We start from the raw sequence: 20,104 nt of genomic DNA, 5'->3' as shown, positions 1-20,104 counted from the left end.
CCTACAACTCTTTTGTTGTTTACTAAAGAGGACATTTATCCAAATTAACCATGATATGTCATTTGAGCTTTTAAGGTTTATGACTTGAGCTTTATTATGTAAAATTCATTGTATTCATAAAGTATATCTCATCACCAAGTTTTTTCTTGATATTCTTCATGTAATAATATGAAATCATGAAATACTTATGATATTATGTTGATGCTAATAAATGAGAAGTTATGATCATGCATGGTAGAATATAATGTAATTTGATATTTTGATACCATCATGATTTAAAATATTTATGATTTGGAATGATGCATGGAATACTTATGATTTTGAAATGAAGTGAAAGTCAACAATTATTATTTTCTAAAATGATAATTATTTCAATATTCTATAAAGAATGACATATTATCTTTGTCATAATTCAAAAATTAATATAAAAAAATTAATTACATAATTATTTTATTATTTCCCTCCTTTTGCTAATTATCAAGGGGGAGAAAGAATTGCTAGTGTTCACATCTCAAAAGAGAAAGATTTGCTAACTTACACAATTCAAGAAAGTGCAAAAACATGCTAGCTTGCTCATCTCAAAAGAGAAGCAAAGATTACTAACTTGCATATTTCAAAAGTTATTTTTTTGAACATCTTAAATATTGATAGCTTATATTTTCTAAAATGTTATAAAATTTACTAGCTTATATGTTTTAAAATATTATAAAATTTACTATATTACATAATGTAGAACTTGTTATCTTGAACATCACAAAAAATTGCTAGCTTGCAATCTTAAGAGAAGTAAAAGTGCTATATCTCAAGAAGCAAAACATGCTAACTTGCACATATAGCAAAATTTACAAACTTACAAAACTCAAAATTGTTGCTAGCTTGCATGCTCTAAAATGATATAAAATTTATTAACTAGCATGTTCTAATATGATGTAATACTTGCTAAATTTGTTAGCTTATAAATTGCAAGGAGAAAAACTTGCTATGAAGCAAAAGTGCTATCTTGCACATCTCAAGAGAGGTAATACTCATGATGCATGAATATCTCAAAAAGTTACTAGCTTGCTTGTAAAATGATGTAAAATTTTGCTAGCTTGTGCTTTGCAAAGGAAGCAAAAAATTACACTTCTCAAAAGAGAAAAAAAAAATTACTAGCTTGCATGATGATAAAACTTGAGATTATGTTTATTATGCAATGATTTGAAATTATGTCTAAACACTTAGTAGTTGCACTTCTCCTTTTTATTGATGACAAAGGGGAAGAAGTTAAAATGACAATCATGCATGGAATGATATATTACAAATTTGATTATGCATGAATTTATGATGGCATGTTGTAAATATTCATGATTAAATTAAATTTGCTTTGACTTGAATTCAGTTTGAATTCAAGGTTCATCTCACATATGCCATATTGATAGGGGGGAGTTAAAGTTAACTCCATCAATTGGTTATCATTATAAAAAAGGAGATTGTTGAATCTCGAATTTTGATGATGAAACTAATTGATAGTATTTATGATTTGATTTACATTTTAAGTGATGCAGGAAGCTTCGATCAGAAAGAGACAATTAAAATAGGAAGAATCATGTTGGGTCGAAGAAAAACATGTTAAAAGATTAGATGTCGAGCTGAAGGATCGATCGACATATCGGCAAAACGTTTCGGGCCATGGGTTCAAGCATCGGGCCAAGAAGAGCGAAAATTACACCAAGGAATCAGAGTTGCAGAGGTCAACTGGTCAATTGAGCAATAGGCCATAAGAGAGAACGATGCGCCGAAGAATCGGACGAAGCGTCAATGAATCAATGATATGTCGGATAACATTTGATTCAAGATTTATAATAATTATCTAGATTGAAGTAGGTTTTAAATATGCGGGATTAACTACGATAGCGATCAAGGCATAAAGCAAAATGAAGTCTCGGAGTCAAGAACGAGATTGTGTTGGGAGTTTGAGAGTTCGTCGGAAGTCCAGACGTTCGTCGGAAGTTTTATTGGAACTAACTGAGAAGTCCAAGAGCTTGCCAAAGAAGCTTGTGGGAACTCACCAAGAAGATTGTTGTAAAGTCTAGGAGTTTGCTGGGAGTCTATTGTAACATTACCGAGAGATTGTCGGAAGTTCACCGAAAGCTCGCTAGAAGAAACCTAGACTTACCAGATTTATTTAGCTTAGTGTATGCCTTAAAATTCGTAGTTAGCACATAATTAAGTTGAAATTAGGCCAACTCAATTAGGGGCCAATTAGGCCCAAGTTTGGGTTATGTTGGGCCAAGTGAAAGGCTCAAATAGTGACTCAACAAGTGGCACTATCTTCGAGACTATGTTAGGCGGTGGTACTGCCAGTCTGGGTGGTGGTACCGCCAGACTAGGTGATGGTACTGCATAGTGGCAAGGTGTCAAGTGGTGGTACCGTCTAGTGTTAGTGATATAGGTGATGGTACCATTCAGTGTTAGTGTTGCAGGTGGTGGTACCGCCCAGCACAAGCGGTGGTACTGCTAGTACCTCAAAAATCAGAGATGAGATACTTTTAGGCTCTAAGTTTAAATCCACATGAGGCCTATAAATACCCCTTTCATCCTTGGTTAATATACACAAGCACAGAGAATTAAAAAGTGGGAAAACACTGTAGTAATCACTTGAGAGATCCCCTCCTACAATTCTAAGTTTAGAATTTTGTTTAGAAAGGAGTGAGTACTTGTAAAAGGTTATCTCCTAAACCTGTGAAAATGAGAAGAGAGGTGTAAAAAGGTAGTTGATCTTTGCCCATTGAAGGAAGACCGGTAGTGGAAGCTAGTGGCCTCGAGTGAAGAGGAATCGGGAGTGGATGTAGGTCACGATGACCGAACCATTATAAAATCGATTTGCTGCCTTTTACTTTGCTGTTTACCTTTACTGCAAATCATTTTATTTGCTCACTACTCTACTTCCTCATTACACGCTTACGTAAGTGTTTTTAAGTTAATATTTTTCTGATCTGTTTTCAACAAACGAATATTTTTCGAAATCGACGTTTTTACTATTGTACTAATTCACCCCCCCTTAGTGACTCGTTCCTAACAAATATTTCTCAAACTCTTTTTCTAATTGGCCGAATGAGCTAATTGAGAATAGCTTCAAGTGGGCATACCACTCTTGCACTATGCCTTATAAAGTGGTAGGGAAGGTATGTCATATTAGAGTGTTCGTTGTGCCGTATAAGGACTCCTGAGCACGAAAGGCTGCGATGTGCTTATTTGGATTGGCACAACCATCAAATACCTCAAATGTTGAGTCAGAAGTTAGTAGAGATAGGCTTTACTTGGATCTTTTGAATGAATGGTGATCGACTCGAGTTGAGGTTGGTCAAATCTTCTCTCTTAGATAGTTCAAACTCTCGATGCATGTCCTCTAGGTATTGGTCCATCTATTGAAATTGCGAAGGATATCCTTTATGTAGTCTACGAACTATGTCTCGAACTTGGGTAAGACAAACTAAGAATGGTGAGGTTCGTTGAACTCTATAGTTGGGGATCGGGGTGCCTCCTTTATTGGGAGCTCGATAAGCCTTGAGCATTCTTGGGGGACGACATCACGTCAGGTCAAGGAATCTCAATAAGTGTTAGTAGTACTAAAAATTACGATGTGGTTGGAGGCACTTTCAATTGGACCAATCGAGGTAGGAGTAGGGTGATCATTTGTATCATTCCTGTTAACATCTGTACTTGTTGAATAAGGTTCAGGAAGACCTTGACAAAGATAAGCATATAGGTCGAGGTTGATATTAACAAAGAGATGCTTAGGTTGTTGAATATATGCTAGTATCTTATTAGAGCTTATGCTAAGGTAGAAATGTTAAGATTTAAAAACATCAACTACCATCTCTCGTGAGTGAAGGTACTATGAGTCGACAGGCTAGCATTCTTGTGATATGACCCTATCTTTAGTGTTAAAATATTAAAGAAAAATATTGTTGACTTCAAGTCAATTTGATGTGGTTCGACTACACATATACAAGAATGATGAAGTGCTTCCAAGGTGATGCTAAAGATCTCATAGAAGTTAATGTGGGTGCGCCCAAGTTCTCCGATGATGATCGACACAAAGACCTAGGTCAAGAGTGAATTTTTTGATTCGATGCTTTGCCCCGAGATAAGATAAAGAGAGGTGAAAATGATTAAAAAAAAGGTGTATAATCTCAAATCTTGTGTCAAAGGTAGGTTTTTTTATACCGGATAAAAAGGGAGTAAAATATTTTAAAAATATTGGCTAAGGCACGCTCTTTAATAGTCTTTCTCAAACTCTTATCCATATACACGACAAAAAAAAAGAGAAAATTAGCTCATAATCGATTACTTTATATTTGCAGATCTTATCTCCCATGTATTAGCTTGGTCACATATCGAATAATAATTGATCGATTCATCTGTCTGAATCAAGCACCCGAACGTGTTTGATTAGTGACACACGTACACGATTCAATGCCAAATATGTTCTACCGAAGATAATCCTACATGGAAGCTCCAAAGAGATAACATGACTTGATGCAGTGCATGCATAAAGTTTCCTTCCATCTTCTGCAGCGATCGAGAAGAACCACACGAAAGTTCCACGTTGACTTGACGAACACAAACACATGCATGCAGGAAAACAGAGGAAATAATTCACGTTTCCTGAACGAAATAATCTCTCCTAAATGATCATGTAATCCTAACTTTCATCCATCGTCACATTCTATACATTTACAACCTTGGTTACCATGCATCGACAGAAATCCTACGCAAACAGTTCCCGGGGTCCTCCGTTGACCGGGTCAACCAAGAAACATGAGCCCGGTCAACCGACTCAGCGCTCCCCGTCGCCGGGCGCCCGGAAGGGGCCTGTGTTCTCCTATGACACTACCGTGAGGCCAAGGAATTCCACGGCGGACTTGGCCATGACGGCCGCGAACTCCGTGAAGCTGATGACGCCGTCGCCGTCGGTGTCGGCCTGCCGCATCATCTCGGTGAGCTCGCAGAAGGTCAGCGGCTGGCCCATGCGCGCCATGGACCGCGCCAGCTCCGCCGCGGAGATGTAGCCATTGCCGTCCCGGTCGAAGGAGCGGAACACGTCCAGGAGCTGCTCCTGGTTGAGAAGGGCCTGTTCGCTCATGAGGGGCGCGAGCGCGACGGCGAGCTCGTCGAACTCGATGGAGCCGTTGCGGTTGGCGTCCATGCCGGAGAGGAGCGCGTGGATCTGGTCGCCCGTGGGTTTCAAACCGAGGGAGCGTAGCAGCGCGGCGAGCTCCAGGTGAGTGATGCTGCCGTCGCCGTCCATGTCGAAGCGGTTGAAGATGTCCCGCAGCTGCTTCAGCTGCTCGCCCTGCAGCCGACGACCACCCATAAACGCAGAGAGGGAAGATGACGATGATAGAGATGCAGAAGATTGTGATGGCGTAGATGGAGATGGATCAGATGGAAATTGTCCGTAGAGAGAGAAAGAGAGAGAGAGAGGAGAGAAGAGGAGATGAGGGGAGGAGAAGAAGAAGCTGAGGTGGTGGTTAAAGGTCTGAGGTTGGGAGAAGACTTTTTCTTATTTTAAGGAATTAAGTTGGTTGGTTGGCAAGTGCTCCATTAATAATAATAATAATAATAATAATAATAATAATAATAATAATAATAATTATTATTATTATTATTTTCTAGGGTGTGATGAGAGTGTCGTGCAAGTAACGTTCCGATTAGTCGTGAAGACTGTTGCTAAGACAACGCAGATTCTCTTTCATTTCATGAATGTTGACCTTTTCCCTCTTCGCTGACCTGGTCAAACGATCATTTTTAGTCAACCGTCGACTCTATTAAATGGAATTTTTTAGAAGAAAATTATTTTTTTGGGGTTCACTAAAGCTCTTTTCGTTTTGTTTTCATTTATATATTGATCGAACATTTTTTTTACAGATATGTATATTTACTTTTATATCGTATAATAAGCTTGCCCCGTTGCAACGTCAGCTCCTTCAAAACTCAGAATGCGCGTCACACGAGCAGAATCGGCTGCAGCATCTGCTGACCGTCCGATTCGATCTGAACGGTCCACGTTGAGTGGAACGCTCTCCTCCGGCAATCCCCGCCGCTCGACGCCCTCTCTCTGTACGCCTACTCCATGCTCCCCTCCGGCGCCCGTCCCAACAAGTTCACCTTCACCTTCCTTCTCCGCGCAGCGTCAGCCGCCGCCGCTGCTCCTGCCCTCCTCCACGCCCGCCTCACCGTCCTCGGCCTCCACGCCGACCCCTTTCTCCGCTCGGCCCTCATCGCCGCTTACTCCTCTTCCGGCCGTCGCTCCCCCGCTGCCCTGTTCGTCCGCCTCGCCGGGCCTCACCCGGACGTGGTCCTCCGCACCGCCCTCGTCTCCGCCCTCGCCCGTTGCGGCCTCCCCGACGCCGCACGCGACGCCTTCGACACCATCCCGGTCTCCTTCGCCGACCTCATCTCCACCTACGCCGCCTCTGGCCGCCACCCCGACGCCCTCGCCACCCTCCGCCGCACGCGCCGCTCCGGCGTGCCACCCACCGAGGCCGCCCTCGTCTCCGCACTCTCCTCCGCCGCCTACCTCGGCGCCATTACCGACGGCGAGCTCGCCCACCGCGATGCCCTCGTCCTCCTCAGCCACCGCCCTTGGCACCGCGCTCTTAACCATGTCCTCCAGGTGCGGCCGCTTGGAGTCCGCGAGGCGGGTGTTCGACGAAATACCCCACAATGACCCGCATTCTTGAGCGGCCATGATAACGGCGCTCGCGTCACACGGCCACGGTGCGGAGGCGCTGCGGCTGTTCGACGAGATGCTACGCCGTGGCATCGGGCCCGATCATGTCACGTACATGGGGGTTCTGCATGCTTGCAGCCATACCGGGCTAGTAGACGTGCTGCAGCGGTGGGGTCGTGAAGTACGCAGAGTGGACGGCGGAGGAGCTTGTGACGTTGGACGCAGGACATGCATAAGACAGAAGATAGAAGATATATAGATACAAGATATTGATACGTTGTCTATATTTATACATGTTAGGTTAGGACCCGGGATTTTTCTTAACAAAGCATAACAAAGCAATAAAAAATTTTCTTGTGCAGTTAGAAAAATTTTATCTGTTATCATACTCTCGTAAGATGATTCTTCTATCAAGGATATCGATCTTAGATTGATGCAATGAAAATAGTTTATAAGCGAGAAATTTTGTAAGTGAGTATGTTAGTTGATTAACCGTATGTACGTGAGAAACACATGGTTGATATCGGACAATTTAATCTCGCATAAAGTGAAAGTCGATGATAATATGTTTCATACGGGAGTGGAACACTAGATTGACGCATATGTATGTAGCTTTGACATTATCACAATATATTGTAGAAGTAAGGTTAGAATCGATATTAAGTTCTTTGAAAAGATCTGTAATCCAATTGAGTTATATAGTAGTGGTGGCAATGACATAGTATTCAATTTCAGTTGTAGATCGTGCGATTGTCTTTTGTTTCTTAGAACTCCAACTGATTGGATTAGCCTCAAGGAAGATAACATACCCAGATGTGGATGTTCTATCATCAAAGTTTTCTGTCCAATCAGCAGCGACAAAGGCATGGAGATTAAGTGGAGAGTGTTTGCGGAGAAAGAGACTATGATTGAGGGTCCCTTTAATATATCGCAGGATTTATTTGATTGCAGATCAATACGTAATAGATGGTCGATGAATAAATTATGATAATTTATTGACCGCAAATGAGATGTTTGAACGAGTGGGAGCTAAGTACTATAAAGAGCCAACTACTTATCGTTATTAAGTAGGTTCCGTAGTAGGACTTTCATCATATAATTTGAGTGATTCACTAGTAGAGATTGGAGTTGTAACATCTTTTGTGTCATGCATGTTTGTCTTTGATAATAAATCTTGAATATACTTTGTTTGTGATAGGAAGAGACTTGAAGATGTATATGTTGCTTCCACTTCCAAAAAGTAGCTCAAGGTTCCTAGATTTTTAAGGGAAAATCGATTTGTCAATTGCTTGATGAATGCCTGGATCTTTGTAGGATTATTGCCCATGACAATAATGTCATTCACATACATCAAAAGATATATTATGCCTTCATTTTGTTATCGTAGAAATAACGAGGTATCCAACTTAGAGTTGATAAAGTCAATTGAAGTAAAAGACGAGCCAAGTTAAGTGTACTAGGCTCTTGAAGCTTGAAGAGGTATATAAATAGTTTTTTGTAGTTTGCAAACATGCCTTGGATACTGAGGATCAATGAAATCAGGAGGTTGTTGCATAAATATGAATATGTCTTCAGTTAGAGTCACTTGTAAAAAGCCATTGTTAACATCAAATTATCATAATTTATAGCCTTTATTGGTAGCCAAACTCAGGAGAAGTCGTATTGTTATGGGTTTAACAACGGGACTAAATGTCTCAATGAAATCAACACCAAGTCGTTGATGAAACCCTTTGGTGACTAGACGTGCTTTTTATTTGACAACGGATCTATCTAGGTTCTGCTTAATTCGAAAGACTCACTTACACCCGATGATGTTTTGTGTGATGAAAGGGTACTAGATTCCATGTTGAGTTATAAATAAGGGCATCATATTCTTCACACATGGCTTTATGCTAGTGTGAAGATTTTTGGGCTTAAGTGAATATGTTGGGTTCAATGGTCTTAGGTGAGGATTATGTGATAGCATATAGGTTAAAGACCTGATGTAGTTTGAAAATACCCTCTTGGAGCGTGTTGTCATTAGATATATAGAGGATATAGGATTGTAAGGTTGTGTTGTTAGTATAGGTAGTGGAGATCACTAACACGGGTCGGGTCAAGCTGAGGTACTTCAGTGTCACTAGATCTAGAAGGAGGTAAAGGCAATGGTTGTGTTTCTGAATGTATTGCCTTATCAATAAGAAAAACTTGAGAAGAATGGAGTAGAAAGGGAATGGGCAGTTACTGAATTGGAGTAGCAGTAGAGTGTGGATCTTGAGAGAAGGAATTGGACGGTGTCATGGGAGGCTCATCCGATAAAATCAGAGGTATACTTCAGTGATGAATGTTTGTCGGAGTGGTTTGCATGATAGGAGACTCATGGTTTTGGAAAGGAAAGATAGACCCCATAAAAATAACGTGACGTGATATAAAGACTTTTTGAGTTTGAGGGTTATAGCATCAGAAAGCGTTATGTTTAAGAGAGTATCCTATGAAGACGCAAGGCTTAGTTCTTGATGTTATCTTATGGGAGGCATAGTGACGTTACTATGGATAACATAGACAACTAAATACTTTGAGTTTATAAAGGTTTGGAGGTTTATGAAGTAGTGTTTCAAATGAGGACTGATATTATAGGATTGACGTAAGCATACGATTAATAAGGTAGGATGCAGTTTGAAAGGTTGATGTCCAAAAGTTTGAAGGCATAGAGGCCTAATATAGAAGTGTAAGACTAGTTTCAACTATATGCTGATATTTATGTTCGACAAAGCCAACTAATTGAGGAGTATGTGAGGGTGACTTGAGGTGTTATATACCATAAGTTGAGAGACAAGATGTCAGGGCTTGATATTCACCTACATCATTAGAGAACTATTTTGATTATAGATGAAAGTAGTTCTCAACCAACTTTCTAAAGTTGGCAAAGATTATGAAAATTTTAAATCTATGGTGAAAATAATATAACAATGTATACTTAGTGAAAAATCTATAAAAATAATAAAAAATCTGAATTTGTTAAAAGAAATAATTACAGTAGGGCCCCAAACATTGGTATAAATAATTTTAAATAGTTTAGAGCATGATATGGAGGATGTTCTAAAGGGTTGCCTATGACTTTTATTGCTAAGACATGCATCACAATGAGTTATAAAGCTACTTGATTTAAAAATAAGAAGAGAGTAACAAGAAAGTAATTTCTTCTGGATAAGGGATGAGAGATGGCCAAGACGATGATACTACACATCAATTGGAGTTGTAACCGAAGAATGAACAATGGGTTGAGTTATTTGTGGAGCTAATAGGCCATTCGTAGATGTTGTCTCTATTTTGGCTTGGACCAAGGATGTCGTGTTCAAATACTTAACAAAAAAAGAGTCATGAAAGAATTCAATTGAAGTATTATTGTATTTATAGGATTGAGAAATGGAAATGAGGTTTCATTTAATATGAGGTACACATATAACATTATCGAGTGTAAAAGTTATGATATCAGAATTAAGCATTGTGGAACCAATATGAGTAATAAGAATTTCTTTACTGTCACCAATGATGATATCTTCATTTTCGCTATAGTTATTATGGATAAATAAGTTTTGAAGATCAAAGGTGATGTAATGAGAGGCACGAAAGTCTACAATCCAATTGGGTTGACTAGTAGCCAAAGTAGTCATGACATTTGCTTGAGACCACTGTGATGGAGCAGGAAGTTTGAGTTGAGACCGATAGACTTTTGCAGAGTGTCCGACTTTATCACATAGCTAGCAAATGACTCTTTGTTGGCTTGTGAATGCAGGACGTTAGGGCTGATGGTTATTAGAGTTACCACCTTGATAGAAATGTTGATGATGTGGATAATGAGGGGTTTGTTTGGGACCCATAGGGTCAAGAGACATCTTGGCCAAATCGTTGTTGACGTTCTTATTGTATTAGTTGGCTTTTCTTTTGAATTTTTGATTGACTTTAGCTGTGATGGTTGGTCCAGGTAACTTGTCCTCGCGCTTCAAATACGTCTCATAGTCAGAAAACTTATCATAGAGTTCTTTGAATGATATTGGTGAGTCGCGTGCCCAAACTACGACTGCTAATTCCTTATACTTGTCTTCGAGACCATCAGGGTATGAATTATGATTTCTTTATCACAGAAGGAATGACCTATCAAAGCTAAGTCATCCATGATAACTTTGATATTTTACAGATAATCAGCAATAGTATTTTCCTCTTGTTTTATTTTCATTAGATTGGATAGAAGAGTGAGCATGCGAGTACACGAATGATTTGCCAAGGTTGTTTATAGCTTGTATCATGCTTCTGTAGTAGTCACACATGAAAATATCAATGTAGCGACGAATCCAACAACTAAGGCTTGAATAGCTTGGAGGATGAAATGATCTTGACGTAACCATAGTTTGTGAGCTAGATATAGTACTGGACTGGGTTCTCCGGGGATATTAATTATTGCTGGTGGATAATTGAGAGAGCCATCAACGTAACCTAGTAGGTCATATCCAAATAGAAGATTGGTAAATTGGGTTCGCTAAACAGTAACTGAAACATCAGAAGTAAATGATGAAAATATTTTGAGGATTACTCAGGACTACCCAAGGATAAGGAAGCCAATGAGACTCGAGGGGTGCCCAACCTCTAATGCAAGTGCTGAATCGTGCAGTCGAGGAAGATTGGTTTGAGTAGCTCAATTCGATATGAACTGGAGAGCCATAGTTTTCGTCTTCATGCGACCATAAGACTCTGCAATGACAACTCCAGTGGTATTGCTCCAGAAGTCGTAACTCCAGTCGTGTCACAGGTCCATCCTCCCGATTGGTGGCATGACCGTGAGCGCCTGTTCGAGGAAAGCCGTTACACTTTTTCGTCGGGACTTCAAAGGCTTAAATGGGAGCTCCGCGTTCTCACCACCCGAAACAATTGGAGTGGTAACGGAGAGAGAGGTGGAGAGGCCGAAGCGACTCCTCGTAGTCATCTTCGCCCTTGTCTCTTCCGCCTCTCTCTCTCTCTCTCTCTCTCTCTCTCTCTCTCTCTCTCGATTTCTTCCGTTGGTGGATTTAGATGTAAATATGTTGAATCTTTGGGCGTGGTGAGACCCTTCATTGGTTTCCCGGCCGACAACGAAAGAGAAGGCTGACCGGCTTCTAGGGTTTCTTGGTTATTTTCTTGGATTATCTTGGGTGAAAAGCATGAGGACGAGGCCTCGAGATGACGACAATGCATCCAGTTCGATGTGGCCTAAGCAATCTAGAGGCGCATCGTGAGCTCCCTGATCATGTTTCACTATCCCTTACCGTTTTCTTGAATTTCACCCTTTTCTGTTTATCTCCACACGATCTCTTCTTCTATGCTTCTCAATGGAATCTTTCGTTGTTTTGTGTACTGCAGATGATCGCTCGCTATGACATGCTATAGACCGTGTTCTTGCTGTTCTATAATTCCATGTATTAGTACTTCGATTTGGGGGCATAATTTCATCTTTATTGTTTTCTTTATTGAGTTGAAGGTCCAGTCATAGTGATTCTAAGCCAGGAAGGGGTGATGCCAGAGAGTTCCTGGCTATAGTCAAAAGGGCACTTCACGATGAAGCACATACACATGATCAATTCCTTGATATCATGAAGAGTTTAGAGAATTCAAGGTCTGGTTACATTTATCTTGGTTTACTACTGCTTGAGAATTTGCATTTATGCTTTATATATTCGTTGTGAGAATGTTTGGGTTGAGGTGTATTGTTTCTCTATGCCCTACAGTATCACTCCAATTGAGGCTAGCAGAAGGGTAGAGAACTACTTAAAGTGCATCCTGACTTGGTTGTGCAGTTCCGCAATTTTGCCCTCACCAAAATGATGCCAGCACGCCAACTTTGTCTGAATTATATCAAAGGAATAATGGCAATTATTATACCTTACAATTGATCTCTCTTATGTTGGTGTGCCTGTGTGCACGCATGTCTGTGTGCATGCATGTGGATATTAGCTATTTACTTATTCTGTTGGCATTAATAGTTTCTAGTATAATGTGCTTAACTTTTCTTTTCTTTCCTGCAGAATCGTTTTTCAGATGAACCTGACAAGTACTGTTCGATTTGGACATCCTGATAATCCATAGGACTAATTGCATGTTCATTGATGACGTTTAGCAAGAGGTTTTAGGTGTTTTTTTTTTTTTTTTGTATAAGCTTGATTGTGCGAGTATTTATTTTTGGATATATCTTGACTTGAAGTTTCCAGCTGTCCATATTACTTGGCACCATGATGATTTGCTTTCAGCGTTAAAGTCTCTCTTACCTGCTGGACATGGAGCAGAGTCTATTCATCAGACATCGTCTTGTAGATCTTTAGGGTACCAGAACGAAGGTAAATAAGCATGCTCCAGCTCGAAGATAAATTTGGCAACTTTTCTCATCTATTATTTAATGTATTGGAATCGGTACAAGGCAATGTAAATAGCACAAATTGGTATCTGGTCCCTATACAAATTATTTTCAGTTAAGAACAATAGGTGGCCTCATCACGTATCTGATAGTAAAAGTAAACTGTCTTTACAAGGTTTTAAGCAATTCTATCAGGTTCAAGTACAATCTGTACATAGTGTCACTAATTCCATTTTCTAGAGGTTATGTTTAATTTGGTTGCTGCTGGTGATATTGGTCTGCCTGAGTAGACCAGGACAGGCAGAGGAATCATCTTGAGAATGAAAGTGGGAAATAGGGATTGTAGAAGCAGGGAAAATTTTGTCACAGATTTGTCAACACTATCATTACGAGCCACATGAATATATGGAAGGTATCAAGAATTTTAAATGCATGAAAGGAGATAAATCTAGGCAGGGACAGATAAAGTATATGGCCTGCAGTGTAACACTAACTTTCTTGCATCCCTTGGCATAGTTTATATTTTATAAAGCTTCTTGGAAACACAAACTAATCTTCAACACAATAGCCAAAATACTTGTTAACCTTTCTAGTTAATGCTTGTGCCTAAGTTGGCATTTTGATCACAGATTGGACTAGTGGCATTTTTCAAAAGCTTAAATATCATCCTTTCCTTGATCTATCATTTCCCTATTTTACACAAATTCTGAACAGGTTCGACTCACTAAATATTTGTCCATATAAACCACAGAAATTGAGTCATAAGTGGGCCATGTCTTTATTTTTATATTTTGAAGTAGTTGATGGACCCTTTAAGTCACTATATTATAATACTGGTCTCGCTTTAGTATTATCCTTGATAGAACTGAATGATGTCTAAATGTTGGTGCTATAAGCTTTCATGCCGTTGTGTTATGATTATATTGATGCAGCTGTCTTACAGTAATAGCTATATGTTTGACATGAGTTATTATCCATTTAATTTTAGCATGCTGTTCTGTTTATTATTCTACTTAGTGCCCTGTAAATTGAAGGCCATAGAACCCAAGTATCTAGAGGAGAAAGACATGGATATGAAGCTAGAAAGAGGCCAATAAATGAAATTATCTTATAGTAATCATGACACCGGAATTGAAGCAGTGTGTATTCTTTAATCGCTAGAGATTCTTACAAAGACAGTTTGTTTGCAGACAATGAAGAACGAAATCCTAGCAAAGCAGATTTAGAGCTTGATCTTTCTAATTGTCAGCAGTGTACCCTTGTTCCTGCTTCCTGCCTGAGAATGTATCCTTCCGATGTTCCATTTTTAGCTTTCTATGCATAGTGATTATAATTCTGTTTACCAATCTCTAGCTGATTTTTGTGTTTGCTTCATGGCAGTATCAAATGCCTCCTGCAAGCAACGGACTTGAGCTGGATGCATCGGTACTGAATAATGTTGTGGTATCCAAAACTTCTGGATGTAAGGATTCTTCTAAGGACAGGCAAAGAAACAAGTATGAAAAAATGGTACTAAAATGAGAAGATGATAAGTATTGATTCCATATCAATTATTTACCATCTTCAGCTTGCAGTTTGTTCAAGGGTTAAAAACAGTTATCTTGATTGCAACCCTTTTTTAGATTTAAAAGGTAGCTTCAGGCTGGCAGGCAGGCTTATCTTGATTAAACTTTAGTTGCTATTTCACCATTTCCTTGGAAGAGCAGTTTATTTAGTCTGCTTCCTTCTGTGTATAACATATGTCAGTTGATCTCCTATTCAAACCCCAGCTTCACTGTTAATTTCTCCGTTCTCTGGAAACTGATAAGATGTATCAATTAAATCCTTTCTTTTTATTACCTTTTCCCAGGTTTGAGTCAGATATGCTATTAGAGATTATTAGTGCAACTACTGGGGTTGAAGGATTTGCTAGCAAAGCTCGAGGATGACAAAGATGAACTAGAAATCAATTTCCAATCGAAGGTCACTTTCCTTGTTAGTGTACTTGTATTTCTGGACCAGAACTTGTTTTAATGACTGGTTTGTGTGACAACTCTACACTTGCAATGCACAGAATGGATACATGGAGACTACAAGCTGGACGTTGTGGATCAGCTACAGGAGAACCCTGGTGTGGTATTGCCTCGCGTATTAATTCCTTTGAAGCAGAAGCACAAAGAGTGGGTGATATGTATGAAGACGGTGCAGAAGGGCTCGACTGCAAAAGGTGACTTCGTTATGAAAGGTACCATTTATTTCTTCGTGGACTTTGTCTTTTCTTACATTACTTTTAGTCTGAGCAGATTACATATGCAGTAAGGTTAGAAGGAACAAATGGAAACATCTACAGTTAACTGGCCTTTTACTGAAGTCTACTAATTGTCTTGTTCAACATCTGCTTAGCTTTTGTAATCTGGTTTTGGTAAATCCTCCTGTTTCTGGTAGTCTTTTTAACTTCTGCTGACGAGAGAAGTCAGGTCATGGTCATTCAAATAATACTTCCATCTAGCTACAAATTTTTAAGTAAACTCATTCTTCTCAAACATCAAACTCCGAGGACATTGACGACCAAATAAAAAACACACAAAGTAACCAGAGGCGTCAAGTCAGTGTGAAGTGAATTAAGCATAAGAAGCACATTATTGTTATACAAGAAGATACATCTCAAGTTTTCCTTAACTAGGTTCAGAGATTAAAGAAGTAAAATCTTACAAAAAGATGCTGAGTTGCATTGAAGAATGGGACACATTTCAAGTCGTAGCAAATGACTTGAATCATTGTTTTGTGAGCATGTCACTCCCCTTCACTGAGGATTGGAACAATCAGAGGTTTTAGCTGCGCAAGATAGACAATTGCCCACCTGACAGGAAAGAAACTGGTAAATATATATAGCACCAACAGATACATTATTTGCAATTGCACCGTGGAAAAGTAATTGATTAGCACTAGAACAACTTGGGCAAACTAAACTGCCATTAGCTTGTATGAAAGATATAATGGGCACTCTAGTAAAGCCTCAAAAGCCTCCAACAAATGATGAATTGCTCAAAAGAAGGGAAATATGAATACATTAAATGACGACCATAAAAAAGCTACAACTTACAACTATGATATGACAGTATAAAATATCAACCAACTAGAACGGAGGTGTGATGAAAACCAAGGACAAAACTATAAAGATGAGAAACTTTTGCCTAGATTCCTCCCCAGCAAAGGAAGATGCCCAAAAATTATGAAGATGAGAAGCTTTTGCCTAGATTCCCTAAGATTGTCATAAGTACATCTCCCACCTAATATTAATAGTCATCTATATCACAAAATTTGGTTATTGAATAAAAATTATTCCAAGACATGATTCAACAGAATCTTCTACGCATATGCCAAAAGTCCCAAAAGTTTAATCCAGTTTCACCTCAACTTTTAGAAATTATATAGCAACTTTGGGAGAACACTAGGTGCCAACAACTCCATAAATACAACATTACGCAAAACCCAAAGAAGCATAAGGCATTAAGAATAAGGCATAATTACGCAAAACCCAAAGAAGCAGAAGGCATTAAGAACAAGGCAAAATATTTCCAGCGTTTTAGCTATGTAGTAGACCGTGTCTTAAATCCAAATGAAGAGCAACATAATTAAGCTATCCAAAGATTTTGTAGTTATAAAATGATTCTTAAATAATAAAGTGAGATATTCTGAAATTTTTTGGGTGCAGATATCTTTTACCCTATTACAGAAAGACATGGTGTAATTTTATCACATGTATATAACAATTGTCCAGAGATGAACTAAAGGGCAAAAGTTGTCTGCAAAGCAAGTTCTTATTGCCAAATGCATCCCTGCAATTTAGACCAATGTGGCCAGGATAAACTAGCAATTGTCCCAATATGCAATTATATGCTTATAACATCGAATAAATGACTTTCTAACTAATTCCTTGAGCAGACATATTTTATTTGCTCACAAGACTCGACAATGAGACATGTTCTCTGAGTGACCTATACTTCCATAAGAAGAAAAGGAAAAATGAACAGAAAGAACCTCTAAGTTAGTAATATTAGCTTCTCAGATAGTAGAAATTCAAACTTATTCTTAGATAGTCAGTTTTGTAACAGAACATGTTTGATTTGGCCAACAAGAGGTTTATTCGCAGGAAATATACACCTTTAAACTCATCAGGCACATCTTGTATCTTTTTTTTTGTGCATATTTGTAGAGCTCACCGATCTTTTTAGTAGTCAAAAATACAAGGCTTGATAATGTCTTACATACAACCAAAGCTTGGCAGCCTAGGATATATTATAAAATCGTTAGCCGATATGCATACCTTGTCTTAGATAATATGAAAGTGAAATAACATGAGAATTGCCAAATATCATCATGCATATAATAGAATGATGCACCAGATAAAAGTAATGATAAATGTGGGAACTCACATCATCCAACAGCAAACTGTTGCTGTAATGATCAATGTTAAATGAAACCTGCACAACAAAATTGTCTGAATCATTTCACATTTTCACTAACCCAAATAATAAATAATAGTAATCATAATAAATGTTTGGCATGAAGCTGAGTATTAACAAATGCAAATATAGAAAAGAAATGAAAGAGAAAAACATCAGCTGTCATGCTTGAATTGCCCTAAATTCCCTAATCATATGTCGGTCATAATCCACCATCCAGGACTAGCAGTCACCAAGTATTTAATTCCAGACCTTAGGCTTTTAACAAGTGAATATATGATAAGCAGAATTGAATTTTAAGGCCCTAATGTGAGAATGAGCTCCTATTACCAAAGAAAAAAGTGATAAATAGCAGACTTGAACTCATTTGAACTTTCTTATGAGTGCAATTTAGGATTATTAGATCTAGACTGAGTTGCAGATACTTATTGTTGGTGATATTAGTAGCTTAATCTCAGAACATGCAAGTGATTTATTTTCTTTATCTGAGGCCTCAAATTTCTGTTCTAGACTAAAGCTTGCTTACATGACCTGTAAGCTCCCAAAAAAAACTTGTCAACTTGATAATTGACCTGAAACAAGTAGTCCAAATTTCTGATTATGATCTTAGGCTTAGATGTGCAGTCAGCTACTCCCTGTAATGAAGATGATTTGGCACAAAGAAAGATATGAAACTAATCAAATAAATACGCAAAGAGTTAAGAGTAAAGATTAGCATAATGGTAAACATCATAATTAATTTTCTAGAAATACCAAGGAATGGTTGAATGATTCAACTTTAGTTATAATTGAAGCAGACACTTGATCAAATCCTATAAAGCAAGTAAACATGAAAACCATTGTAAAAGAGAAAACAAAAGCAAAAATAATAAACAATTTGAACAATATTCACACCATTCCAAGAGATATGATTTTGCCCAAAGAAACTAAACCAGAGACCAAGCAGATCAAAGTTGCACCATTCCAAGAGAAAGATATGATTTTGCCCAAAGAAACTAAACCAGAGACCAAGCAGATCAAACTTGCACCATTCCAAGAGAAAGATGTGATTTTGCCCAAAGAAACTAAACCAGAGACCAAGCAGATCAAACTTGCAAAGCAATAACATGCCCGATGTCATCATATCAAGCAAAAAGATCCGAAATCGAACCAAGTCTAATTGCCCCAACCGAGGGTTATAAGGGACCCGATTCGCATCGCTTAAAGCCAAAGTTGAACGGGACAGATGGATAGTTTCAGCTGATTGCGGTGCCAAACGCTCCTCGAATCACAATACATAGACGAAGAAGAGGTGGGAGCGGAAGCAACGACGTACAGATTGGTGGAGGGGCCGCGGCTGCAGCAGAGGAGGACGAGGACAGAGGCGACAACGCCCGCCACGAAGAATACAATGGTCGTCATCATGAACCCCATGGGAAGACCCTTTTTCTTCTTCTTCTTCTTCTACGCTTCGATCTCCTCCTCCTCTTCCTCCTCTGAATAGTCTCTCTCTCTCTCGTCCTCTCTCCGATTGGGATCGATCGGGGGCTTCGGTGATTCACCTCTCTCCACTTCTTGATCGGGAGGACTCGAAGGGGATCGGGCGTGGAGAGAAGGTTACAGAGGATGCGGGTCCTCGATCCGTGCCCGCTAATTTATCGGATTCGGGTTTCGATGTTATTGACACCACTCCCGATAACCGAATCCATTAACTTCACCTTTTTCTCGGAAAAAAATCCGATAATTGAACTATCTATATTGATATTTTCAATTTATTATCACTAAGTTCTTAAGATAATTTCCTTAAAAAAGTCTCTTTTTTTTTGGGGCTTTTTTTTTGGAAGATACTCTTGTTTTTTTTTTTTAATAAATAATGCTATTTATTTTCTATAATTTTATAAATGTCTCTTGTTGTCACTCGCTTATCACTTATATCTTATCATGGCCACCTTCACCTTGTTGCTTGTGTGTGAGACCCCATTGGTTCTACATGGTCACCTCCATTAGCTATGAACTAGGCAAGGGGCTCGCGATAAGTTTCTTCTTCTTCTTGGGCTCTATTATCACTCGTGTTCAGCATCGAGTGCTCAAGCATTAATATTTGTTTGCACACTCTACTTCTATCTTGTCTTTGCCCTTCGTCATCACTCAATCAGAAGAGCAAAACAACTTGGGAAGGAGGCATAGGTGACACCTAATGCAATAGGTCATGCGAGGGAGGAATGAGGGGAAGCCCTATCATGGTTGTCCCTTTCCCCTCCTTCGAAGTCAATAATCGTGATGCATGGAGGAGGACTCTCTACAATGTTGTCCGATCACTCACCATCGCTCGCTCATCGTCGCTCATAATTATGAGAAAAAAAAAGAAAAAAGAGGAAGATGATTAGGATATTTATATCTATTAATATCTTAGGAATATTAAAAAAAATTAAAATGATATTATAAATAGTAAAAAAAATGTCAATAGAAATCTCCTTATGTAATCATAGTCTTTCTTGGTTTATGAGCCCCCATTTTTCTTATTTTTTTTCTTATTTTTATTTTTACTCTTTCCCTCACATTAATTCCATGGATATGAGATATGAGCCTCTTATATATATG

At 38.9% G+C, this 20,104-nt stretch overlaps 3 protein-coding genes and 1 long non-coding RNA gene across 7 annotated transcripts; 2 read left to right on the top strand and 2 right to left on the bottom strand.

Moving 5' to 3' along the window:
• Positions 1-4,618: 4,618 nt before the first annotated feature.
• On the bottom strand, positions 4,619-5,528 carry LOC135623470 (probable calcium-binding protein CML14). The gene has a single exon (XM_065126478.1). It carries the CDS (start codon positions 5,357-5,359, stop codon positions 4,868-4,870), a length of 492 nt encoding a protein of 163 aa, XP_064982550.1. The 5' UTR covers positions 5,360-5,528; the 3' UTR covers positions 4,619-4,867.
• A 590-nt stretch (positions 5,529-6,118) lies between these two features.
• Positions 6,119-6,715, top strand: LOC135622050 (pentatricopeptide repeat-containing protein At1g08070, chloroplastic-like). Its single transcript, XM_065123682.1, has one exon. The coding sequence runs from the start codon at positions 6,119-6,121 to the stop codon at positions 6,713-6,715; it is 597 nt and encodes a 198-aa protein (XP_064979754.1).
• Positions 6,716-11,516: 4,801 nt separating this feature from the next.
• Positions 11,517-15,527, top strand: LOC108953777 (uncharacterized). Of its 4 annotated transcripts, none has more exons than XR_010491406.1 (7): positions 11,517-11,963; positions 12,092-12,344; positions 12,457-13,062; positions 14,270-14,363; positions 14,460-14,588; positions 14,929-15,041; positions 15,133-15,527. It is a non-coding gene; the product is annotated as an uncharacterized LOC108953777 (long non-coding RNA). The 4 variants fall into 4 exon arrangements; XR_010491405.1 differs by having other exon boundaries at positions 11,520-11,963; positions 12,210-12,344; XR_010491404.1 differs by having other exon boundaries at positions 11,520-12,344; positions 12,457-12,851; positions 12,930-13,062.
• Positions 15,528-15,655: 128 nt separating this feature from the next.
• LOC103998638 (V-type proton ATPase subunit e1) lies at positions 15,656-19,089 on the bottom strand. The gene is made up of 3 exons (XM_009420162.3): positions 18,840-19,089; positions 17,495-17,542; positions 15,656-15,918 (listed from the first exon to the last, which is right to left on the bottom strand). The coding sequence occupies exons 1-3, from the start codon at positions 18,935-18,937 to the stop codon at positions 15,852-15,854; spliced, it is 213 nt and encodes a 70-aa protein (XP_009418437.1). The 5' UTR covers positions 18,938-19,089; the 3' UTR covers positions 15,656-15,851.
• Between the last annotated feature and the right edge of the window lie 1,015 nt (positions 19,090-20,104).

This window comes from Musa acuminata, chromosome BXJ2-9 (assembly GCF_036884655.1).
Source record: "Musa acuminata AAA Group cultivar baxijiao chromosome BXJ2-9, Cavendish_Baxijiao_AAA, whole genome shotgun sequence".
Lineage (NCBI taxonomy): Eukaryota > Viridiplantae > Streptophyta > Magnoliopsida > Zingiberales > Musaceae > Musa > Musa acuminata.
Note: the sequence above shows the minus strand (reverse complement) of the source record. Positions and strands in the feature narration are given on the sequence as shown.